This window comes from Procambarus clarkii, chromosome 88 (genome assembly GCF_040958095.1).
Source record: "Procambarus clarkii isolate CNS0578487 chromosome 88, FALCON_Pclarkii_2.0, whole genome shotgun sequence".
Lineage (NCBI taxonomy): Eukaryota > Metazoa > Arthropoda > Malacostraca > Decapoda > Cambaridae > Procambarus > Procambarus clarkii.
In genome coordinates, this window is record NC_091237.1 from 20134302 (window position 1) to 20158036 (window position 23735).

The 23735-nt window shown below is 35.5% G+C and overlaps 1 protein-coding gene across 3 annotated transcripts; it reads right to left on the reverse strand.

Annotated features, from left to right (window-relative positions):
- Positions 1 to 174: 174 nt before the first annotated feature.
- Uvrag (UV-resistance associated gene) lies at positions 175 to 23271 on the reverse strand. 3 transcript variants are annotated; one of them, XM_045726753.2, is made up of 11 exons: positions 23091 to 23271; positions 21568 to 21680; positions 21126 to 21296; positions 19028 to 19161; positions 18407 to 18692; positions 17113 to 17230; positions 15942 to 16059; positions 15397 to 15569; positions 14782 to 15008; positions 12820 to 12993; positions 175 to 10904 (listed from the first exon to the last, which is right to left on the reverse strand). In XM_045726753.2, the coding sequence occupies exons 2-11, from the start codon at positions 21612 to 21614 to the stop codon at positions 9773 to 9775; spliced, it is 2580 nt and encodes an 859-aa protein (XP_045582709.2). In that variant the 5' UTR covers positions 21615 to 21680; positions 23091 to 23271; the 3' UTR covers positions 175 to 9772. The 3 variants fall into 3 exon arrangements, with proteins under 3 accessions (XP_045582709.2, XP_045582708.2, XP_069173760.1); XM_045726752.2 differs by having other exon boundaries at positions 23100 to 23270; XM_069317659.1 differs by lacking the exons at positions 21126 to 21296; positions 21568 to 21680; positions 23091 to 23271 and adding an exon at positions 20207 to 21056.
- Positions 23272 to 23735: the final 464 nt, after the last annotated feature.

A 23735-nucleotide genomic window follows, 5' to 3' on the forward strand; every position in this document is an offset into this window, starting at 1 on the left:
TAAACTGAAAAACAATGGGAGGGAATTATATGTATTCATTAGCAAATGCTAAAATTATAAAATACAATAAATAAACTCATACTTTATGGCTAAAAACGACACAAGGACTAGTGTAATAATAACCACCATAAAAGTTTGTATGTTCCAAGGTACACATACATAAAAGATACTGGAAATGTGTAACTGATTTATGTCAAGTATAAAGTATTTTAATTTAATATCTGGTACAATATATAACAAGAATCTTCAAATGTATATTGTTTTAACAGTTGAAAAGCAACTACAGTATTGTACACAATATAATGAATAGTGAAGAATAAAGAAATCATTACAGCAATACAGTATGTACTCTTAGAACAGCATGAAATATGACTGAACTCTTATTAGCACTCATGTTAGTTCACATAATTATAAAACCTCTGTAATATTTAAGAAGCTAATATGGGTTAATACTTTGAATTAGGTTTACTGTTCAATAAGAAACATGTACTCCAATATCCAGTATAACTCGATGTGTTTTTTGGCTTTGAATTGAAAGAAAAGCATCAACACCTACATACAATACAATGTCTCTATGATTCAAATTGTCTTTTATGTATATCACTATTTGCCTCTCAATATTTGTAATAATACAAATATCAACATCAATATAAGGCATCAATAGCACAATATAATACAATATTTACCAGTTGAATAGTGTGCTTAAACAATGGTACAAATGACTCCATATTTACAGTATAAATATTTCCACACAATATATATATATACATCATATATACTGTATTATATAAAACAAATTACAAACAATAATAGTTCCCTATACTGTACATACAAGTGTACTGGGGCTAATGCAATAATTATGGACAAAAATGTTTCTATTGGAAGCAACAAATCCAAATCTTTACTGATTATAAACATAAATTTTTAAGTTGCCAATACGTGTATTTATTATTGCACTACATTCTCTACACAAAGAACTTCTGATGACTAGGTTTTTGAAAAGCCCGATGCCCAGCTAGTCACTTGTGCCACTTCACCAGTCAAGCAAGAGTACCCTTTCAAGGCAATGCAGCAAGATTATTTGTTTTTCTCTGGGAATATGTACACAGCAACAGATTTTTCTGGGGGAGCTCCGGGGAGCCTCCGGGACTCACCCAGAAAATGGCGTTTCATTACATTCAACGCTGGTTTTTTATCTTAAAGAAATCTGTTGTCAATCCACATGTTTGGAGTGACATCTTTGCAAGTTTGGTTTTAAGTCACCATTAAATTATTCAAATATATTTCATTCACATTAGTGGCCATGAAACCTTCAAATACCATTTACCTAATTTTTCTGCAAACAAATTACCCTTCAAGACTTAAATATTTATACCTTCAAATTTCTTTGTTATGACATAGAATTTGATTTATATACAATGACATGCCGAGGCCTCAATGTTTACTAATACTGTACGTATAATTACAAATGAACCATGTACCAATTACTTTACAGCATACACTGTAACCTCCAAAATCCAGACTGCCATATAACAGATCCCTCCTTGAGGTTACCTTGAGGTGCTTCCGGGGCTTAGCGTCCCCGCGGCCCGGTCGTCGACCAGGCCTCCTGGTTGCCGGACTGATCAACCAGGCTGTTGGACGCGGCTGCTCGCAGCCTGACGTATGAGTCACAGCCTGGTTGATCAGGTATCCTCTAAATAATATCTCAATTCCACCCACTAGAATTCAGAATTCATCGTGTACACGCAATCTGCCTTCTTGCTACTCGAGCATTTTCACTTACTTCCCATTGGATATAAAAAAATTCTGAGTTGAAACCATGTCATCAGGCAAGAGTAGTAAGGGAGGAGCAGGTGAGGGTAGGACAAATTTCCTTACTTTGGATAAAAATGCAGAGTTGTTATAGAAACCAGATCGTGGGGGTGATGAGCAAGCAACATGCAAAAGAGTAAGCAATTGGCACTACAATCCCTTCTGCAGGCAGCAGAGTCCTGTGATGTGTCAGATGTTTTCTACGCCACCTTCACCAGCAAATAACAGCTCCCCCCCCCCCCTCTGTAGTAGTTTCTGATATAAATTAGCAAAAGGAGGAAACCATGATATTTGTCAGTGACAGAAAAACAATGAGGCTACCAAAATATAAGCTGTTGGAAGATACTGTTTGTGTGTGATTTGTGCACCATTGTATGATGGGGATACTTATTGCAGAAACCAAAAATTGTCTCCAGTAGCAAGATTAGCACATAACATGAGCATTGACAATTTCAAGGCCAGTTCAGGGTGGCTGCAGTAAGCTTACACAGAAGAGGCTGAGTGATGACCATCCATAATTTGAATAGTTGTTAAGGCTACAATGCAAATGAAACTGGATTGGTTTGTCCCTGATGGTAAACCTCAGACACAGACAAGTAGAAGGAAACCATTTCAGGGCATAAAATGAGTAAAGAATGGGTTTATGCTATGGTAATGGTATGTACAAATGTAGAAGACATATTCAAACTAAAGATGGCAATTGTTCACTACGGGCTCACCATAGCCCGTGCTTGCCTGTAACTTTTTGTTCCGGGTAGCGAATCTTAAACAACAACGGCAACTGTTGGGAAAGTTCTTAAGCCAAGATCATTGAAAAACCTGACTGGACAGACTTCATCTGATCTACTTCCTTTCTAAATATGCATGATCTATGCATACTGGTTCCACAATCACTTCTGTAAAGAGATGAGGATTTCCAGATGAAGAAGAACAGCCTGCAAGCTAATAAAGCAAGTTTTATTGCTGCTTGATAATGCCACTGCTCACTGTGAGGTTAATGCCTTGAAATCTTCAGATAGCACAATTATATCTCTGACCCTTCCACCATATACATCATCACATATTCAACCCATGGACCAAGACATTATTCAAGCAGCAAAAATACTTAATTGTAAGGAATTACTATGACAGGTGTTGGTTACAACACCTGTCATCGGTCTTGTACAGTACACAAGATGGTGGTGATAAGGATAATGCTAGTGAGCCTACCAATAATTCTGAGAGCTTTGAGAACAACAGTGTTCAAATATTTACAGATGCTGGTGTGGCTAGAGAAGCTATCGTTAAGTGTTTGAATGTGATGAGGATGATCCTGGGTGTGGTATACTCACAAAGGTTGAAATAGCAAAAAATTATACTGTTACTGGTGATGTGGATATGGATGAGCAGCAAGAGGAATCCAGGTGACTTGCCCCTGAAAGAATTGTTTAGAAAATGTCTTGTTTTTTTGTTTGCAGGGATATTTGTGAATGGCCCTAATCTTATGTTGGAGTTCTGCTGTCAGGTAGACAGTAAAGAGATTATGGTTTTTACCCACACCTAAGGCTTCTGAAGAAATGCAGACATACTAGAAAGTGTTAACAATGGACAGCTTTGTGAGGTGAATACCATTCTTCAAGTCATTGAGTAGTGTGTGCTAGAGGTGTGAGTAGTGTGCTCTAGGGGTGCGAGTAGTGTGCGCTACGGGTGCGAGTAGTGTGCACCAGATGAGTGAGCAGTGTGCATATATCTTCTTTCCACCTAACACTCAAGTCCTCTTAACTTTAGTAAAGGTCTGGAATTCTACTCGGGTTAACATCTACCTGTTCCCATTCGGTTTGCATCCAAACGTAGGTATAGGTGCTAGTAGCAGCCCCTATTCTGAATGGTGTGTGTGTTCAGATTCTGCTCCTACCTTCTTCACCAATAACACAAAATGGGGCAATAACTTAAAAATGGAAGACCTACAAAAACTCAAACCTTCCTCACACTATGAGATCTCAAAGAGTGAACCCTGGAAGATCTGTTACACACATGGAAAAATCCACTTGAACCAAATGGTTGTCATATTCCTAGGAACTTCTAAAGAACAAACACAAGAGGGTAAACTAAATTCCACAGGCATGCACAAACATCTGCCATTCAGAAAGTGGTGCACTTCATACAATGGGAGCAACTGGGCTTGGACCCACTGTGGACAATACCTATCAATAACAGGAACAATTCTCAGGCAACCTTAACATTCTGCGAGTAGCTCAAATGAGAAGCACATCTTAGAAGAATAAAGATATGATAATGAGAAACCTAATAAAGGGAACTGCCTAAGCCTAGACCAAATAATAATTCTGACCTCAATATCACAATCAATACATCTACAACAAGTACAATCAATATACCACACAGATAAAACTATCATTTACTGGACAGACTTCTGGAAGGGAGCCTCCTGGAGGCCATCTTTGCAGCAGTATAACAAAGGAATTGTCAAGGGTTTCATGCAAACTAGGAAGAACTTCACATACTGTTTGTTTTTTAATCACTTCAGTTTGTATTTGCCTTCAGAAAACAATGTTACTGAAAGGTTATGTATCTAAACATCTCTCAACCTGACAGGAGAACATCATGGAGACACCATAGTGCCATACTATATTGTATACAGTACATTATTACTATCATGATGTTCCTACTAATGTACTCTTATCATCATATTATCAACTCAATCTTCTCGCCAGGGTATGGATATGCAACTATGCTTGGGGAGTTGATATATGATATGTGGTATATTTGCCTTAAAGAGCACTGGTGCTGGTTGAACACTTATTAGGGGGCATGAATGGGGACTGGGCATCATCCCCTGTGCAGGGATATTAAAATCACCTGAATGGATGATCTCGTTTCATTTATATACTGTAATACAATGACACAATGATAGATTTCATTGATAGATTTAGATAAGATTCTCCTATAATGGTATTGTATTGGAAGGTATCAATGATGTACTGTATATGAGAAGTGAATACTACTGTATATGGAAGTGATGGAAGATGACCCACTGACAACAAGATATAACCTATGGTGCACTGAGAGCAGAGTGACCTTTCCATGGCTTTGAGTACAATAACTTCAGACTCCAGCAATACAAACACACTCAACAACACTGCAGTAGAATAATTCATTTCTAAATTTTATGTGGGAGGAGTGCTATCAATACAAGAGACATCAAGTAAATACATAAGGAAACCAATACCTTAGTGGAACAAAGACTGTGGTGGGACATGTAGGTTTCTATTAACAGCAGCGGGATAGCACGAAGCTCATTAACACTGCGATACTAAAGATGGGAGTATCACAATGCTCAGGCACATTATTTGAGGGAGCTGATGAATGCCCACCTCACATACTGGAACTTTCGTATCATCAGTTAACTCATCCATACCTCTGTCCTAGGCCTGAAAAAAGTGTGCAAAATATCAAGAAAATATGAAGCAGATCAACAAATCACAATACACAAACAATGGTACTTGATGACAGGTATACCAACTGACTATTTTCCTGTGGTATTGATGATAAATCTGTTGCTGAGCAAGTAGCACAAGCATGAGCTACATCAAAAGTAAAGACAAAATTTGAGTTAAACTCCAATGAAGAGAAAATGTACAGTTTCCCACTGACTCTCTAAGAGTTGAACATGATACTTTCAGAATGTGGAGATACACCTGGCTATGTCAATGATAGCTAAATGTTTTCCTGCACGTGTTAAAATTCTTTCTACATGGATGATTTATCAATGTCATATACAGCCTCTAGGATGCTGGTAGCAGAATGCAGGGTTCTATTGTCCTTAAGCCTACATTTCATATCATGCAGATGAACATAGCTTAATTTCTTACCAATAAAGATTGTTGCTGTGCACTTCTGAATCTGTGGAGCACTGTACACCCAGAAACAAATGTATAGACAATGGATGTCCTACATGATAGTCCACACCACATTGGGGGGATGGGGGGCTAGTGTTTTCAAAATTAAGAGCATGGAAGTTAGGTTGTTCCTTTACTACAAAGGCTCACTAGCAAATTTGGGTTGATCTTCACACATGTACACATGTCAGAATGAGAACACCCACTGCAGTAAAACTGTACTTTCCCTGTAGGTAGCCTTATTGTGGATGTAAGGAAACTACTCTTGCCACTAAAGACACTGGTACCAAACTCAAGAAATTCCTAAATCTTCCATTTTGGATGTAGCATATAATGACTCACTCCATCACCTACAACTATTTGGTCTCAGCAAAAACCCAGCATTGAATGTAATGAAATGTGTCTTTCTGGTAGAGCCTCAGTGGCTCCCTAAAACTATCTTGCTGAGATTGCTCCATTTTAACAGGTCACATCAGTTACAGGGGTTGTGCTTGACCTACTAGGGACCAGAGCCAGGACCTAGCCCCCTCACAGAGGCACAGGGAGCAAGTCACAATCTGCCACTTCACTGGAAAAGCATCCAGAGAGTTACTAAAAAGTTTAATATACAACTACAAGGTTCACAGAAAACAAAGCATTGAAACCATCAAACTCTACAAACGATTCATACTAAACAATTGGTTCACTCATAAGTAGCATAAACCTTTTAATGTTAGTATCAATAGCCACCACTAGGTGGCCTGAGCCCCCTGCCAACAGACGGCCTTCCTGACTCGTTACAATATTCATATATCTGGTGACACAATCACCATTTATGAACTAATCTTTTATTAGCAATTTTTTACAGTAGCCCCCTTATAACGTCACGAATGTTTTTTTGTGAAGGCATACATTTACATCATACTAAATGTTTTGGTACAGAGCAGTACTTCAGAAACGTGTTATGGTGCATACATCAGCACAAGGAATGAGGCTTTTGAGCAATAATGGAAGTTATCACAATGAATATTTACCCCAGTGCAAATAAGACACACAAAAGAAAATTTTAAGAAGATAACCTTTTTTTATATATAAAAGCTGCTTTAGCCATGATACCTACAGCTTCCATAACCTTTGAGAAACAATTTTCTTGGGCAGATGAACTCACAGTTCTACCACTAGCGTATGTTAAACTTTACATTGCTCTGTTTTTCTTAGAAATTTCTACCAAAGTGGAAAAAATGCTAATTTTTTTAAAATTAACTGAGTGATGATTATTTATTACATACTCTTGACTTGAAAGCCAAGATCCACTTGGGCAGAGCTGTAAATAGTATTCGAGGTTAACTTTTATCAGAGAAAGGATGAAAAAGATTCCCTTATTAACAACCCCCTTGGACAAGACTGTGTATTACTTCAACTGCCTGGCTAAAGAGACTAATTTCTTTTAAGAATTCCAGAACATCACTAACTTGTTATATAACTCTTGGAATCTGTTACTAGAACGGAAGCTAATGAAGTAAAATAACACTCCCTAGAGTATCAAACAACCTACTAGTGTGTGTAATTAGTAATATATATACTGTATTTTCAATTCTAAAATATGCTTCTTACTTCAGGGTAACAAAGAAATCAAGAGAAAAAAAAGACAGAGAAACAAGGGACTATACTTCAACATAAAAAAAAAGAATATCTATATAACTTACAAATATATAATATAAATGTAAACAATAAAATATATTATAAATATATAAAACATGAATGATAAGGGAAGAAAAAGGTTACAGAGAACTAATAGTGTAATAACTCATTTCAACAATGTCTTGGAGCAGAAAGTAAATTTAGGATATGAAAGTTTTTGGCCATAGTATCTTTCAATACTACGAGAAGAATTTATAATGTACAAAAACTATTTTGTTAATAGGGACGTTTCATCTGTACTAATCCTTAGTATATTCTCTACCACGGGGTCATGACTTAGATTATTACAAGGAAAACAAGACTTTCTATACACTTCAAATTACTGTACCTTCAATAATAATATACAATATAATAATGTAATACAGCCTTCTCATGTTCAGTAAATATGAAATGTTAATATTGGTACATAAGTTCCATCACAAGTACAAAACATATCACAGTTTCAATGGTGCATTTCACAACATTTTATTCTTATGTAGTGAGGTAATCCCATGATTTTCCATAAGGAATAACAAAAAGTACAGAAAGATAAAGATCATCATATGACAACATAATGCACAATATCATGTAATATACTGTACTTTCAAAGTTTCAGGATGAATCTCTTAGTCCAGTGAAACACTGCAAGTGCCATTTGAAATCATACCATAATAAGCATGTGTTAAGTGTAAGTGTTCTAGAGGCATTAGTTTAATGAATGGAGCATTTAGTGTTTAACAAGATAGTGATTGGCAAAGTACACAAGCATTGAGAAATTGATCTGTGATTAAAAAACTGGGTTTCATGATGAAAAAAGGACTGTAGATCAGATATTTGTATTGTGATAGCTCATAGAAAAGGCATGTTAGGAGATTGTTACCTATTGAGTAGGAAGTTGGAGTGATAGGCACATATGGATTTTGCCAATTTCTGTTAAGTGCTGTTATAGACGAAGTACATAGTGCATGTGTGTGAATTAATTGTGTAAAGAGTGTCTGGTTTGCTATTAATGTAGAAGTGTGCCAGGGTTGTGTGATGTCACTATGGTTGTTCAATGCTGTATATACATGAATGGAGTCATAAGGGAGGTCAAAGAAAGACTATTTAATAAAGGTGAAGCATAGTGAAAGACCAAACGTAAGTAAATGGAGTGGAGTACAGTATTGTACATCAATTTTGATGTATTGCTGATACAATTATTTAAAGAGTGAGAAGCATCTATTTAGAAGTGAAAATTGTATTAATGAGAGAGAGGAATTAAAAGTAAAGGTTATAGATAGAAAAGGAAAGTTATAGTGGGGATGAGAAGAAATTGTGTACATGAGGTAAATATGAATGATGAAATGCTTGAAGCAGCTGATCAGTTTAAATACGTGGGATATGCAGCTCATAAAAAAACATTTCTACAATCCAAGTTGAGAGTAGTGTGTCCAGAAAGATAGTCAAAATTACAAAAAAAACACTGGAATAAATGTAGGAAGAACACTGCATGAATGAAGGACTGCTACTGCCAACCCTGTATATGGATGTAAGATGACAGTGTGGTATTTACATTCAAAACAATGAATTAGCATAATAGCAAGTCAGAAAAGCATGTGCTGTTTGAAGAATAGAATAAGTGATGAAAATGTCACCGAGATGAGGCATCAATACACCGAGATGGTTGGGCTATGTTGAACGGATGATGATAAACTGGCGAAGAGAACATCTTCATGTATCTTTGACATTAAGGAGGAGGAGGAAAGAGAGGGACAATGGGTAGACACAGTGTTAGGAAGTAGGGACTGAATGTGAACAACACAAAGGATATGGTAAAGGACAAGGGGGAAGTGGTCTGTAAGAAGGAAGTGGACGTGTTTGTATTATACATGATAATTCACGTGGAGCACTGTACGCCTAGTCTTATGAGGCAGCGAGTTGCTGCTATAGGTGTTCTCAAGTGTGGCAGCACTTATTTATCTGTTATTTTGTGTCAACAATATAAAGAATGCACAAGCCATATTATTTGTTAGCATTGACAACCTCTTTTCACCATATTATTCCCCATTTTCTCTGGCTAATGCCTCCTCCATCCCATGAAAGTGGGAAACCGGGTAATAATAATTAAAGAACGATAAACAACTAACAATTGAGCCTTTTGCTCTCTCTTACTGCAAAAACATCTCATCCAATAAACTTATAAGAAATAAAATTTGTGAAAATTTTGTACAGCATCATACACTAACATATTCCAAACAATGTATATTTACAGTGAAATTTGTTTTCTTTTAATATATTAGTTTTTATTGATCAAAATTTAAGATATGATCATTACTTTATACATACTGTATGGTATTCTATATGTATTAATACAGACAAAACTACTTTAAAGAATGATTACAATATAAGAAATAAAATATATGCTAATGATATTCATCTTCTGTGCTCTGTCTTGAAAATGACATTTTAAAACTACAATTTTGCCTTGCTAAAGCTGCTGTTCTTAGAGCAACATCACTAAGAAACATGTCTTCAGTAACTCCAAATTCTGAGAGGGATAAAATACCATCTTTTCCACTTTTTAAGTTGTCTAAATCGTCTTCAATTTCATTCCCAGATACAGACTTCTCTGATTTGATTTTTTCATCTGATTTCTCAGCCTCTATATTGCTAGACAAGTGTTGCTCCATTCCTTCAGCTTTCACTACTTCTCTCAATGTAATTTCATTATTTTCTTCAGTTTGTTCTGAATTTGTCCTTTGTGGTAATGCTTTTCTTTTGTCAGCCGAGCACATAAATGATTCATCACACTCTACACCAACTTCTTCCAGCTTCTCGGAGCTACCTGCCTCAACCACACCTGTGTAGTGAGAAGGCTCGTCTTCATGCCATGATCTAAGTAACTCGGTAGTCTGCTCTTTAAATACTGGGAGAATCTCTTCCTCACCTTCTCCTGCCACAGCTAAATCTGAATTTGCCAGTAAACTAGGGTCTGATCCTCGGACAAAACCAAGAGCCTTGGAAACATTATTCATCAATTTTAAATCATCACAACAAGACAGATTTTGAATCTTATAATATTGATTATGTTTACCACCAATATGATTAAGACCATTATCTAAAGAAAAACTAAAGCCATTAGAATGTGATAACCTTTCTTCTAAATGTTGTTCCATTTGGGTTGTATCAACTAATGGATGCTGAACTTTATCAACAAACACAAATTTTCCCGTACTATCTTTGTCATTCAGTGGTTCAGCTTCCCTTACATATAATGATGCCTTTACAGGAGAAACATCACTTGAATTGGTTTCACTACCAGACTTTGTGAACTTCCACTGTGATGTACAATCATCATCCTCATAATTATCTATGAAACCTTTAGAATGCTCCTGTGATGTAGTACGACCAAGAGGATTTAGGGGAAGACGCGGGGAACGCTGCTGTTGTAAGAGACTAGCAGGTGTGCGAACCTCAAGATTGAGAGGGGCAGTTGAAGCTGGCACAGGCATCAATACATCTGGCATCAATGCTGCAGGCTGGTTACCCATAGTGCTGAAATATAACACACAATATAAAGTTCAATAAGGCTAGAATCACAACTTTTTATTAATACTATTTGCAAACATGGTAAACATCAAGATATCATATGGTAGTAGATTGCTTTAAGTTCAAAAATAGTATCTACGTGAATTCCATTTAATAATTTATATTGGGGGGTTCCTCCGTTAACAGGTGTAATATCACTTAACACATTGGTCACTACAGTATTAACTATTAAAACCTAAGAGCGAAATATTTGTTTAAAGATTTTATTCGTCACTTTATTTATTGTTGAATAAAAAGGATTAGTTATCAACTACTTGTCTTCTATGTAAAAATGAGGATTTTAGCTTAATTAAAATAATTTAGTGTAAAAGTAAGTACAGTATTATACAAGGACAGCTGAAATTTATGAAAAAATTTACTTACTAGAAGTGTTATTTGGATCTAGTAAACAAACTTTTAAGATAAATATGAAACATAAGAATGGAGAAATACCAAAATATCATAATTTAAAAACTCACAATTATCCTATAATACTATTATGGAGCAATACTGGCAGGCATAGTTCCCATGTATAATAAGAAAACACTTTAATGGTTAAAAGCAAAATTTTAATTTATACAAATGTACTCTAGAAAACAATTATTTTAGTAAGCCTCATTTAAATACTAAGAAATAAAATTTGCATTAAATTAATTTTAATTTTTTGTTCTATGACATTTATTTTAAACAAAGGAGTACAGTACAGTATAATTAAAAAAGATGAAAGTAAATGTGTGTAGATGGTGTCACACATGAGTGGCAGAGCAGCAGATCATTCTAAGACACTGGTATACTACCAGGACAATGGTTGAACATTTTAAGATGTACAAGATGAGTAGCCAGAGAGAGAGAAGTGTTAATAATTATCCAAGTGATTCTATGAGCTGTGACGAAAGACTAGTGTTAAGATATGAGAAGGAACTTTAAAAGATAAAAATACAGCATGTGCTCTGATGAGAATTATGGCTAAAAGTTTACAACTGTGTAGTATGAAAGTAGTTACACCTCAACTTACTATGATGCATGGTGGCAAGAAACTGCTATTGTACTAGACACAGATAAGTGAGAATAAAAGATAAATACCTCAACCACATTAAAAATTAATCTACAGTTGTTTTCTCTTCACTATAACACTACGAAAATTGATCCCACTTCTACCATTTTAAACAAAGGTTCTAAAGATGATGTTCCTTACCAACACAATTTGTTTACAGACCTTGAGCAACTGGATAGCTTCCTCAATGACACGGTAAATTATACAAATTAGCAAGAGCAGATTGCGAGATTTGCCAATGCTTGTTTGTTTTTTGTTTCGAAGTCTTAATGTAGAATTTTCTTTTAGAATTCATATTTTCTCCTAAAGGTAACTAGTTACAATAATGACATCATTTATACAAACATACAATGCTTGATACCCCTCACTGTATAATGATGCCTTCTTTTGGGGAAACTTTATTCTTCTTGCAACTTTGTGGTTAAGTGGCCGACTCCTCCTCCACTGCTCTTGTTTAATTGTAAAATATGGCGGTACTACCACAAATATTCACGGTTTCTCAAGAGTTTTTACAAAACATTTACCTAGTAGGCTCAAACGATGTCAAAGATCAAGGAGACCATGGTTCTCTTAAGCTATTAATGAAGCTAAATTCCTAATTTATTTCTTTATTATTAAATTTCATGACCAGCCCACATTTTAGCTATCAGTTTACTTGATGGCTGGTACCTAATAAAAGCCTGTTGTTCATTCATTATAAGAAACTTTATTTCACATTCATCTGCATTAACTTAATACTTCAGTAAAAATAGAAGATATGATAACAGTAATTAACATGTTATCACAATAAAAATAATGATTAAAAAATAAAATCCTTGTGCTCATTACCCATTTTGAATGAGCTTCGACATAAGAACGCTTAAATTTGGCAGAGTAGGTCGAAGGTCTGGGGTAGGAATGCCACAATACCATCTTGTCTGGGCAATATTCTTGTTTAGTAAAAACACTCCATAGTTGAAGTGGAGCCTCTCCCTATCCTTACCACGTGTATATAATGGAAACCTGTAAGAGAAATGAACAATAAAATAAAAAATAAAATGGAGGTATTTCATGTTGAGAAATCATCCATTATAAATAATCTGATAAATATGAAAGAACACATTTTTATTGCCTAGTTACACAAGACTCGTATACTGTTTTGTATAAAATGAAAGATTTGGTACTCAATACCAACAAAGAAATGGGTACAGTGGAACCTTAACTTATGAATGCCTCTACTTATGAATTTTTTGAGTTACGACCCCAATTTCGTTGGAAAATTTAACTCGACTTACGACCTTTGCCTCAACTTGCGATTTTGTTGATACACGTATGGGTCGATAGAGCGCGTGGTTCCTGGTGGCATGGCAATCCCCGCTTCAATTTACTAGACCGCCCACTTAATGACGATTGCGCTTGAATTCTTAGTAAAGAATTTCTTGTTTTTCAGCTTTTTTGCTTTCTAAACATAAAAGTAATTATTATATACCATGCCATGGGTTCCGCAACAATTAAGAAGAGGTGTGCAGTATAGGAAGAAATGCAAAGTTTTGTTGAAACGACTCGCCCAAATCAAGCTGCAGTAGGTCGTTGCCTTAACTTTTTCAATGACACTGTGATGCCTCACTACAGACAAATGTTAAAACGTAGGGGAAAACAAGTCTCTATGGAAAGGTTCTTAGTGAGAAAAACAAGTAGTGAGCCACAACCAGGTCCTAGTGGTATGCAGGCAAATCATAGGAGAGAGAGAGTTCCCCAGAGAAGTCATCACTGCCTGATGTTATAATGGAAGGGGACTCCCCTTCCAAACAGTAACACTTCTGCTACTCTCCCCCTCCTCACGATCTTCCATACACCAACAAGAATCACCAATAAAGGTAAGCTATAACTTGTACATACTATAGTACAAAATGTGTGTGTGTGTGTGCATATTATGTATGAAATGTATTTTGAAGTTATATTTTTGGAAATGTGGAACGGATTAATTCAATTTACATTATTTCTTAGGGGAAAATTTGTTTCAAGTTATGAATTTTTTAGTTATGACCTGTCTCTGGGAACGGATTAAATTCGTAAATGGAAGGGCCACTGTAGTATTATAAATACAAAATTTTGTATATTTTTACAAGAGAATGTAGCAATATGCCTTCAGCTGAACAAATCTATATTTATATCGATAGTGAAGAGGACAGATTGATTAAACTTAGTGGTTTACATTAAACCTGAGACAGGGTTAAATGTCTGGCCCTGGGGACTTGTTTGGCTTTAATTTTTCTAATTGTTTATAAACCTCCTCCCTGGCCAGATGAAGTATTTTTGCCAGTGAATAGGGAATAAAAATAAAAAAAAGTTAATTCCAGGAATTAGAAACCTTCTATATGAAGAGAGCTTGAGAAACTTTAATTTATATTCTCTAGAAAGGCAGAGACATGGGTGACATGATTAACGATATTAAATATATCAACACAAAATAGAACACAAAACAATGGATATAAATTGGATAAGTTTTGATTTTAGGAGATCCTTAATAAATAATGGTTTGGAAACAAGAGCTGTTGATTTTTGGAACATGGTTCACGACCAACGGTCTTCAAGAACATAATTTAACATTATCATCATCTATAAATAAATAAATCTTCTATATGTAAGCTTCTTACCCCCCAAAAGCAGACAAAATATTTTTTTGTCAATAAAGCTTTTTCATTAAAACATATTTATTTTGATGTTAGTAAATGAGAGACCAAATATTATGGAAATTCAACTACAACAAGTACAAGAGATTACTTGGAATCTATGCATAATAATACTAACTCTCTTTCGGTGTCACGGAGCTGCACAGAGGTGGTATCTGTGATGGTAGAGAATGAACCATTAGGCTTGACAGGATAGCGCAGAGGCAAGTGTAGTAGCTGGGAGATTAACACAATCAGATGTGAAACAAAGCCAAGTGCCACACTAAGGCTTATATCATTAAAGCCATCATAGTTCTCAGCATCAGGCAAGTGAACACCACAAATATGAACCTTGCCTTCTCCGTCCTGTAAGATAAAATGTTTGCATTTGTAGAAGTTGGCAGAAAAAGCTTATCATTCAAAATACAATCATATTATTATTTTTATGCTATATTGATTTAATAAGACTTTATGAAATTAAATAAATAAGGATCCATAGTACCAGTATCTTTATGACAAATAAAATATGCATTTTATTGGGAAACGAAATACAGTAAACTTTGATGGAGCCTAAGGGTTTAATCTTGAGAATTAGACATGAAATAGGAGGCACTGTAAATAATACTAAAAGAACAAAACTTAAAATTGGTTATGGAACACTCGTTTTACAGTAATGGTTTAATCGAAAATTAGAGCAAACTCATCAACACCTCATACTAATGTTTACTTAATATATTAAGGAACCATTACCTACCTGAGTGATGGGGTAGATTATAGGAAGCTGTGAAATTAGCTGTTTCCGCCAATCACTGAGATACACACAAGCATCTCGAAGTTTTTCACTATCAGTATTTGCTGTTTCCTGTAAGCCTCTGACCTTGACCAGCTGACGGTGGAGATCTTGGTAGCCTCCCAGCAGTTCAATACCTGATAATGATGGCACAATCCAATGCTAAAACAACATACACCCACAAGAGTTTACACTTAGTTAATTTGTATTATATTGTATATAAGGCAATAGTGATTTTGTTAAGTACAGTAGTTCTGTGTGTAATTCAATATCAAGTTCATAGTCAGTACAATTTCATTTTATAATTGCTAATGCTGCAACCAATATAAATGCAGTCTCTGTATTTTTTAAAGTTAGAAGAATAGTAAAGGATTACCTTCAAAAGTATTGCACAGAATATATTTTTCAGTAACTTGCCATTTTTAGTTACTTTTAAAATAGTGGTCCAACTTTTTTATTAACATGTAATACAGAAGCTAATTATCATTTTAATATTACCATTACCCTACCTTTCTCTTGATTTTGATTATCAAGGCTATCAGCCGAAAGCTTAAGTGCCCGGAGTTGGTCTATCTCAGCCTCTAGCTGTTCCCTGAGTAAGGCAACCTTCACGCGGCAATCTTCAACCTGGAAGGTGCGTACCATTTACTTACTCTAGTGCGCAAAAATTAAACAGAAAATCTCAGAATAAGCACTGAATATTCAAATTTCTTTTATATATCTTGATGAAACTTTAAATTGCAACCTGATTTTGATTAATTGTGAAGCATTTTAGTGCGTCAAAATAAGAGTAAATAATTAGAATATCGAGAGATATAGAGTGCTAATCAATAACTTTCATTTCACCAAGAGCTTCCCATCATGGGGGTGACTGCAGCAGATATTTCTCTCTCTCTCAGGCCCCATCACCACACAAACCTTTCATTCTATCGAGTGCTGGTTACTTCCATCAACCTTTTAAATAGTCTCCCACTCTTTCCTTCCAAGATACCAATCATCTGATCTTACCATATGATCCCCCTTATTTCATCCTTGTACACCCTCCTCATTATTCTACTACCTTCTCAGATATTCTACTAACAATGTCCATCCCACCTCAGTATATTATACTTCACCCATTCCAAAATTCCACATTTTATTCACTCACCACTTGCACTCATACCACATCTTTCATATACTTCCACATTGTTATACCCATCCCACATGCTTACACTACACGATTTCATTTTGAGCACTTGACTATTTTCCATACCCAAGTTTCACTTGTACGTGTTAAGGCCAAAAGTACAATACTATCTTTAAGCATTTTCTTGACTCTCATACTGTACTAGCATTATTTATTTTCATTACACTGTACTGTAAGGCACTGCTAATTACCTGGTACAGTAGTTACAAATCCTGAAAGCATATTTGATTTACCACAGTACAGTGCAGCCATTCAGCAGTTGTGGCAACCTGTCATTTATTTTATTCTTGGCAATTTCATCCGGAAATACTATAGGCCAGCATGTTGCTAAAGTGTCAAATGTGACAGTTATTATCTAAAAATATGCCTGTAATACAAGGGCAAAAAATAAATGAAATAGACAAAACCCTATCATGACCAAAACAAATACCCCCTTTTGACAATTATTAAGAAAAATAAATGAATTTCAATTTCTAGCAACTATTGTTGCTCACCTTTGTTGCTAACAATTCAGAACATGATGTTCTAGTTAATCCCTGACGCTCCAGATCATCGCGTGTATCCTCACATTTAATTTCCTGCTGCCGCTGTGCTCTCTTTGTGCTGTGTAACCTAAAAAATAAAATATAAGTACATTTATGATTAATGGTAACTTGCATATGTATTATATTAAACAAAAGTGGAAGTGTTTAAGAAATAACTGGACAGTTTTCTACAAGCAGTGCCCGATCAATAGGAGGTAGTGGATATGTGGGCCTGCAGGCCATCCCAAGCAACAGCCTGTTAGACCAAGCTCTCACAGATCCAGCCTAGCCTCTGGCTGGGCTTTGAAAGTAGGAGAACTTCTAGAATTCCCATCCATGTAAAACTTGTACAGGAATTTTCACTCAAATATGTCTTTTAATGCACATATACTGCAGTACATACATTATCAATACTCCATTTCACACTTTCATGGGGTGGGGGAGGAATCAGCCTGGAGAGAAAAGGTTATTTATTATAGAATAAGTGTTACAGATATTAAATATAACATTTAAAAAAATCTTTTATCCATTCACTGTGAAAATCATCTGTTTTCTGTACAGAAATACATAGTAGCTTGTTGAGGGTGAAACCATTGCTTCTTGATATTACAAGTGTTCATTGTGAAATGGTGAGTGATTCCCTCCCTTTTGAACACAAAGGAAACATAATAAGCAAAGCTTCAGATGAGAAATCTAGCACACTGTCCAGTGTAAACCCTTGTTTACACCTATGCTTGAAACAGTCCAGCGATCCCAAGTATATTATGTTGCTCTATAATCCGTTCCACAAATCAACAACCCCATCTCCAAACCAATACTCACCCAGAGCATCCTCTGACTCTGAACTTGTCCAATTGGTTCCCATTGCCACACGTTCTATTTTGTGTTGATATATTTAACATCCTTTAAATACACCCCTTGTTACACCCTTTCATCCACTGGTATGCCCAAATTACATCAACCTCTACTCCTCATCTTCCTAAATAATGAAATGTAAATTAAGCTCCTTTAATTTCTTTTCACAAGGAAAAATGTTAATTCCTAGATTATTTTTATCATCCTTCTCTGCATATGTTCAGTTGACTTTATTTATCACTTTATAGCAAAGAGACCAAAAATAAACTGCATAATCCAAACAAGGTCATCAGCAGTTATTTGTAAAGATTCCATTGGTTTTTACTATGACAAAATATCACACTGATGTATTTATGGGGTTGTGCTGTATGTATTTAGACAGACCATAAAACTTCCACCTGAAACTGACCTTGATAAAGCACTGACAGTATAGCATCGCTTTGTCTCTGACAACGGTAATACGAATCCATAGCGAAGTCGTGGTGGCGATTTTTCAAGGTGTGCGTCTTGATAATTTCCTGGTGCTGTGTAGAATATGTGTCGCAGTTTGAAAACCAATGTATTTGGCTTGTACATTTCATGGTCATAGGGCAACACTGAACCAATGGGGACAAGACCACTGAAATGTACCCCCCAGGTGGTAACAAGCTGGGCATTGTCCCCTTCTGGTTTAAACCACAACCGAATCAAGGCGCCTGTTCAAATTATGACACAACATTAGTTAATTAACATGTGCAACAGGTGAATAAATAGGGGCAAAATAATAGTTAATATTTCCATTAGGTATCAACCAATTTTAACAACACTTGAGTGCTGGAATATTTCACATTGTGTCAAAGCTGAGTATATGGATGTGCAAGTACAGTACACATACATAGAAACAAAATATTGTTACATTTATTACTGAGGATTACTTTTAATTTTATTTCAACTACAACATTTGCATTATTTATATACAGTAATACAACACTTACACTGGTGCATATTTTATGCAATTAAAGTAACCTTCAAAACAAAACAAAAACCTTACCCTTCAAAGATCGTTGATGAATAGTTTTTATACTCTCTGGCTCCATTTCCAGCCAATTTGGGTTTGTAGTGCTCTCAAGTTCACTTGAAAATATTTCTTCCTTATTTGATGAAGCATGTAGAGTAAAGTAATAGCTGAAAGTTAATTTGTGCCATTAATTTCCAAATTTACCTTTAGTGTGTGTGAGGAAATACAGCATACAGTATATAAAACACTTAATTGGTTAATTTTCACATATAAAATACATATAATGTGACAAGGCATTTATGGAATATTAACATCAATGCCAACACGGCAGCACTTGACCGTTCTGCTGTGGCAGTTTTGGTAATCTTCCTCATAACAACAGTGACAAAACTGTTTAATATATTGTTCTATATGAATTAAAACAACAAATATTAGCAAGTTTTATAATAATAAGAAAACATTACAAGTTCTGTAATTTGGCTGTAGTAAAGGGAAAGGGGAGTTACCCCAGGAGTTCCAAAAATATAATATTATTCTAAATATTTCTTGGCTGGCCCCAGTGCAGTAGCTCCGATACTACAGAGCCACATAACTACCACCAGGCCTTTGGAAATGCACGGGCCTACTCAACACCAGGAATATTATTTGGTGTGCTCATAGAGGTGAGGGGAGCATAGGCTTTCAAGACCTCTCCCTCCCCCTCCCTCACACACACACACACAAAAAAAAAGTAAACTGCACATAGGGAACAGGTGAAGAAAATGAACGAAGTAGACTCACACAAAGTACTGTACAGGTGAAGGAAAACAAACTATGTATCTTGACTAAATAGAGAAAAGATGGAAACAAGGATAGCAGTAGTTTATCAAATGTTAACAAATCTTGTGCTAGTACCCAAGTGCACCACCAGGTGGAAGCTTACATCATCCAGGCGTCCAGTCTGCCTTTCTCCTCACTCGTGCCTGGTACCAAACCCATTATAGTACTACTAATCTGTAATCACTAACACTTTTTTTTTGTTAAACTAAGTTGGGTGAAAATTTCTTGGGACTTTTTTGTCCTGAAGGGAAGCCTTGTTAAGTATTTATTTTCAGTTACACTAACAATTCGGTTTATGCTTCATATCTTGAATGTCTTATGGTGATTAGTATGTCCCATCTTTGTTTCAGGATTACATTACCTGGCATCAGCTTGCATTTCATGTTTCCTTACCAGAGTTATTTTCTTAGTGATGACAGTAGTGACAATCAACTTGATGGGTCCAGGACGGACCAAAATGTTGTCGTCTCCTCATCTTCTGGTGTATAGTTTAGTCTTCATTTCTTCAGTCATGTTATAGTGACCTAAGTGTAATTATGTCTAATTACTTTGTAGCTGAATGATACACCCATTTTCTTAAGGTGCATATCCAGATCCCTGTGAGATATTTGACTGTCCTCCCATTCACACTTGCCTCCCATTCTGCCCTTCAGCATCTCTGCTCAGAACAACTTGCTCAAGCTTATACTGTACTGTACTAAAAAACAAGGCTATTACTTCAGAAATGGCCATGAATACATTTGAGTTAGGCTTCATGGACATTTCCTGGTTATAAGAAATTGCATTCCTCCTGGTTGCTCGGGACGCTTCTTTATACTCCATGAAGAAATGGGCTTATTTCTATGAATTGAGTGCCTGCGTTGGATGTTTTTACTTCGACTGGAATCAATGAAACTTCCTGTACCTCTTTCCTATGGTCTACCTCCTCTTCTCCTTGTTGGGTAGATTGGAGATGTCTGGACTATGCATCATTCTGTTAACTTCTAAAGAATTACAAATAATAAATAAAAATCAATATCCTGTTTGAGGAGGCACCATGATAGCATGGTGAGACTGCAGCAGGTGACCTGTTCTCTCCAGAGCCCTCCATTGAGGGCTTAAATAATATTGTAAGAGGGTTAACGCATCATATATTAAATTTTCACAACATAGCACAATTTACAATAGCTATGAAGATAATAGATAAAAATGAAAATCTAAATGCTCTCAAATTAATGGATATCATCATCTTTGCACACTTTCCTTATAAATCAGCCTTTAAATACAGTCCAGCATAAAAAAATAAACTTAAAAACATAATCAGCTTTAATACCCCATATTTGCAGGAGAACGAGGGTTCTTCGATGGGAGTGGGCAGGCTGGGACTGGGCGAGGATGACTGCCATGTCCCTGAAGATTTCTTCCAACCACTTGTGTGAGATGTCGTAGACGCAAACCATACTGATATGACCACAGTTGTATCACTTGCTGCTGTGCTCTGAGCCTGCAGTGAAATGCCCTCTAAAGAGTTGCCATAACTTTCACACTACAGAACTAAAACGTCATACAGTTAATTATTTAATTAGGAATTATCCAGCCCAGAATTCTCACTGAACTTTTTCAATAAGTAATTCCTATTCAAGGCAAGTAAGGTGTGGATTTTAAGCATAAAGTTAGATTTTATTAAGTATCATAACATTCCATATAGTGGTCATAATAATGACAGCAGTCTTAAAAAGTATCGACTGTATCCAACATAATTTTCTTACACTTACCTGATACAGTCTGGTTCATCAGGAGGTAGATCTTTAGACCCCTCCATACTCACTAATTATGAGCAAGCCAAACAGATTTACATTCTATATAGAATAACAAAGCACAGTATCCCCTGAAAGAATACAAAAATTAAGAAGAATTGTTTACACTCAAACACATCTGCTTTCAATGTTTTCTTTACTTATTTATAACTTATTTAAAATAATACTATGCTTATCTTCTCATGAAATGACCCCCAATTTCTTCAAGTTAAAAAACAAAAGTATTATGCATTTCTTTGACAGCTACAATTAAAATTTTGCCTACACTTCATAAATTGTTATTTACTCTGAACCCATTACTATTAGCTCCTCTTTATCCATTCAAGTATATTTGCTCTATCACTTCACTATTAAAATCCTACTTACAAACCCAATGCAAAAATAAATAAAAGCATGATTTGCATACATATACATACATATACATACATACATACACACACACTGAACATAGAAGCAAACTGTAAATGTAATTTTTGTTTATTCAGTCAAAAGTAGTCTGCAACATGATAGATTTTATTGTTTGATTAACTCGATAATAATGTGAAATCTCAAAATCAATAGCCATAAATAAATGTAATTAGACATATATAATAAAATTCTACAATTCTCGAATAACACGATTCCTAAATTTATTTCTTGCTAATATTTTACTTGAACTACCATTGACAGTTTTCTCAAGTCACTTATATTCCGTATTTTCTAAAAAGCCAAACATCCCAGAGGGTGCCTGTCAAGTGCTTTTAAAATAGTCATAGATTTCAATATGATTAACTAATATTAACGTGTAATTTTTCACAAAGCTTCTGCAACCATTTGTCTTTATTGATAAAATTTAAATGGATCACATGACTAAGTCTGTCTTCTCACAGAAGTCTTGTGTGTAGTATAATTTGTATTAAATTCACCAATTCCTTCCATTTAGCAAATGACTTTGTATAGAAGCAGTAATTTAGTAGATAAAATATGTGGAAATTTTAATGGTTGGCATATATACTGTACATAAATTTGAAAATTACAGAAATGCATTGTTAGCAGAAATAAGGTAAATTACACATAGTATGCAAAAGACTGACTAATTTTTTTTTTTTTTTTTGAGATATATACAAGAGTTGTTACATTCTTGTCTTAATGGTGGATCTCATCCCAAGGTACGACGAGTTCAGCACCAAGAAGACCGGGACAGGTCAGAGTGGCTACCCTAAACCTAATATTATACCAGACTGAATGGCTGAGCCAAATACACCTGCCTTTGCACTTTCCTAAACCAATCCACCGTGACAGCAAGACAATCATTCTAAGACACGCATAATACATCAAATATGTGACACACAGCTACAAAAAAAATAAATGAAAAGCAGAGTTAAACCCCAGTGACAGAAATGTTGAGCAAATTAACCACTTAAGAATTCTAATCAGTTTCCACGCCCCCCATACCCAAGGTGATAGTCTTACGGCTTCACTAACTGTCCCGGTAGACACACCATATTAACCTTGTACTGGCTCGTCTTAAACACGGGCGTGAGGCTCCGCGGGGGTTCATAGAGCACATAGTAGGTGAGAAAAGATGCCACGAGAGGTCAGGGAGGAGCCATAGCTCAGTGGAAGCGGCCAGCGATGTCTCACTTTGTTGATGTTCTGCCATCTGATCCCGTGACGTCACGACTCATTACTACACTAACTTAACTACAACATTACTAAACCTGTAGGAGAAATAAATATATGTACATATTTGTTATTGAATATAACTAAAAGGCTTAGGTAAATTATTCTAGCAAGAATGTTCCTTATATTTCTTAATCAGTTAATCATTTGGGAAGGAAGTTGAAAAACTTACTCAAAGTTCAAGTTATTTTATACAATTAAAAGGCCTGGCATGTTTCGCTAAGGCACAACTTACTCCATAAATATATACATATAAGTATGGGAGCAATTATTACAGAGTAAATTACTACTGGAAGGATTGTACTGTATTGTGAAGATAGTTTGTTAAGCGCCTGCAGCGATCACAAGATAAATATTATTTTCACTTAGTCCCAGATTTTTTATCTTTTGTTAGAAATATAATATCAGCAACATATAAAACATTTACTTTATACCTAATTTCTTGCAACATCATGAAAATATTT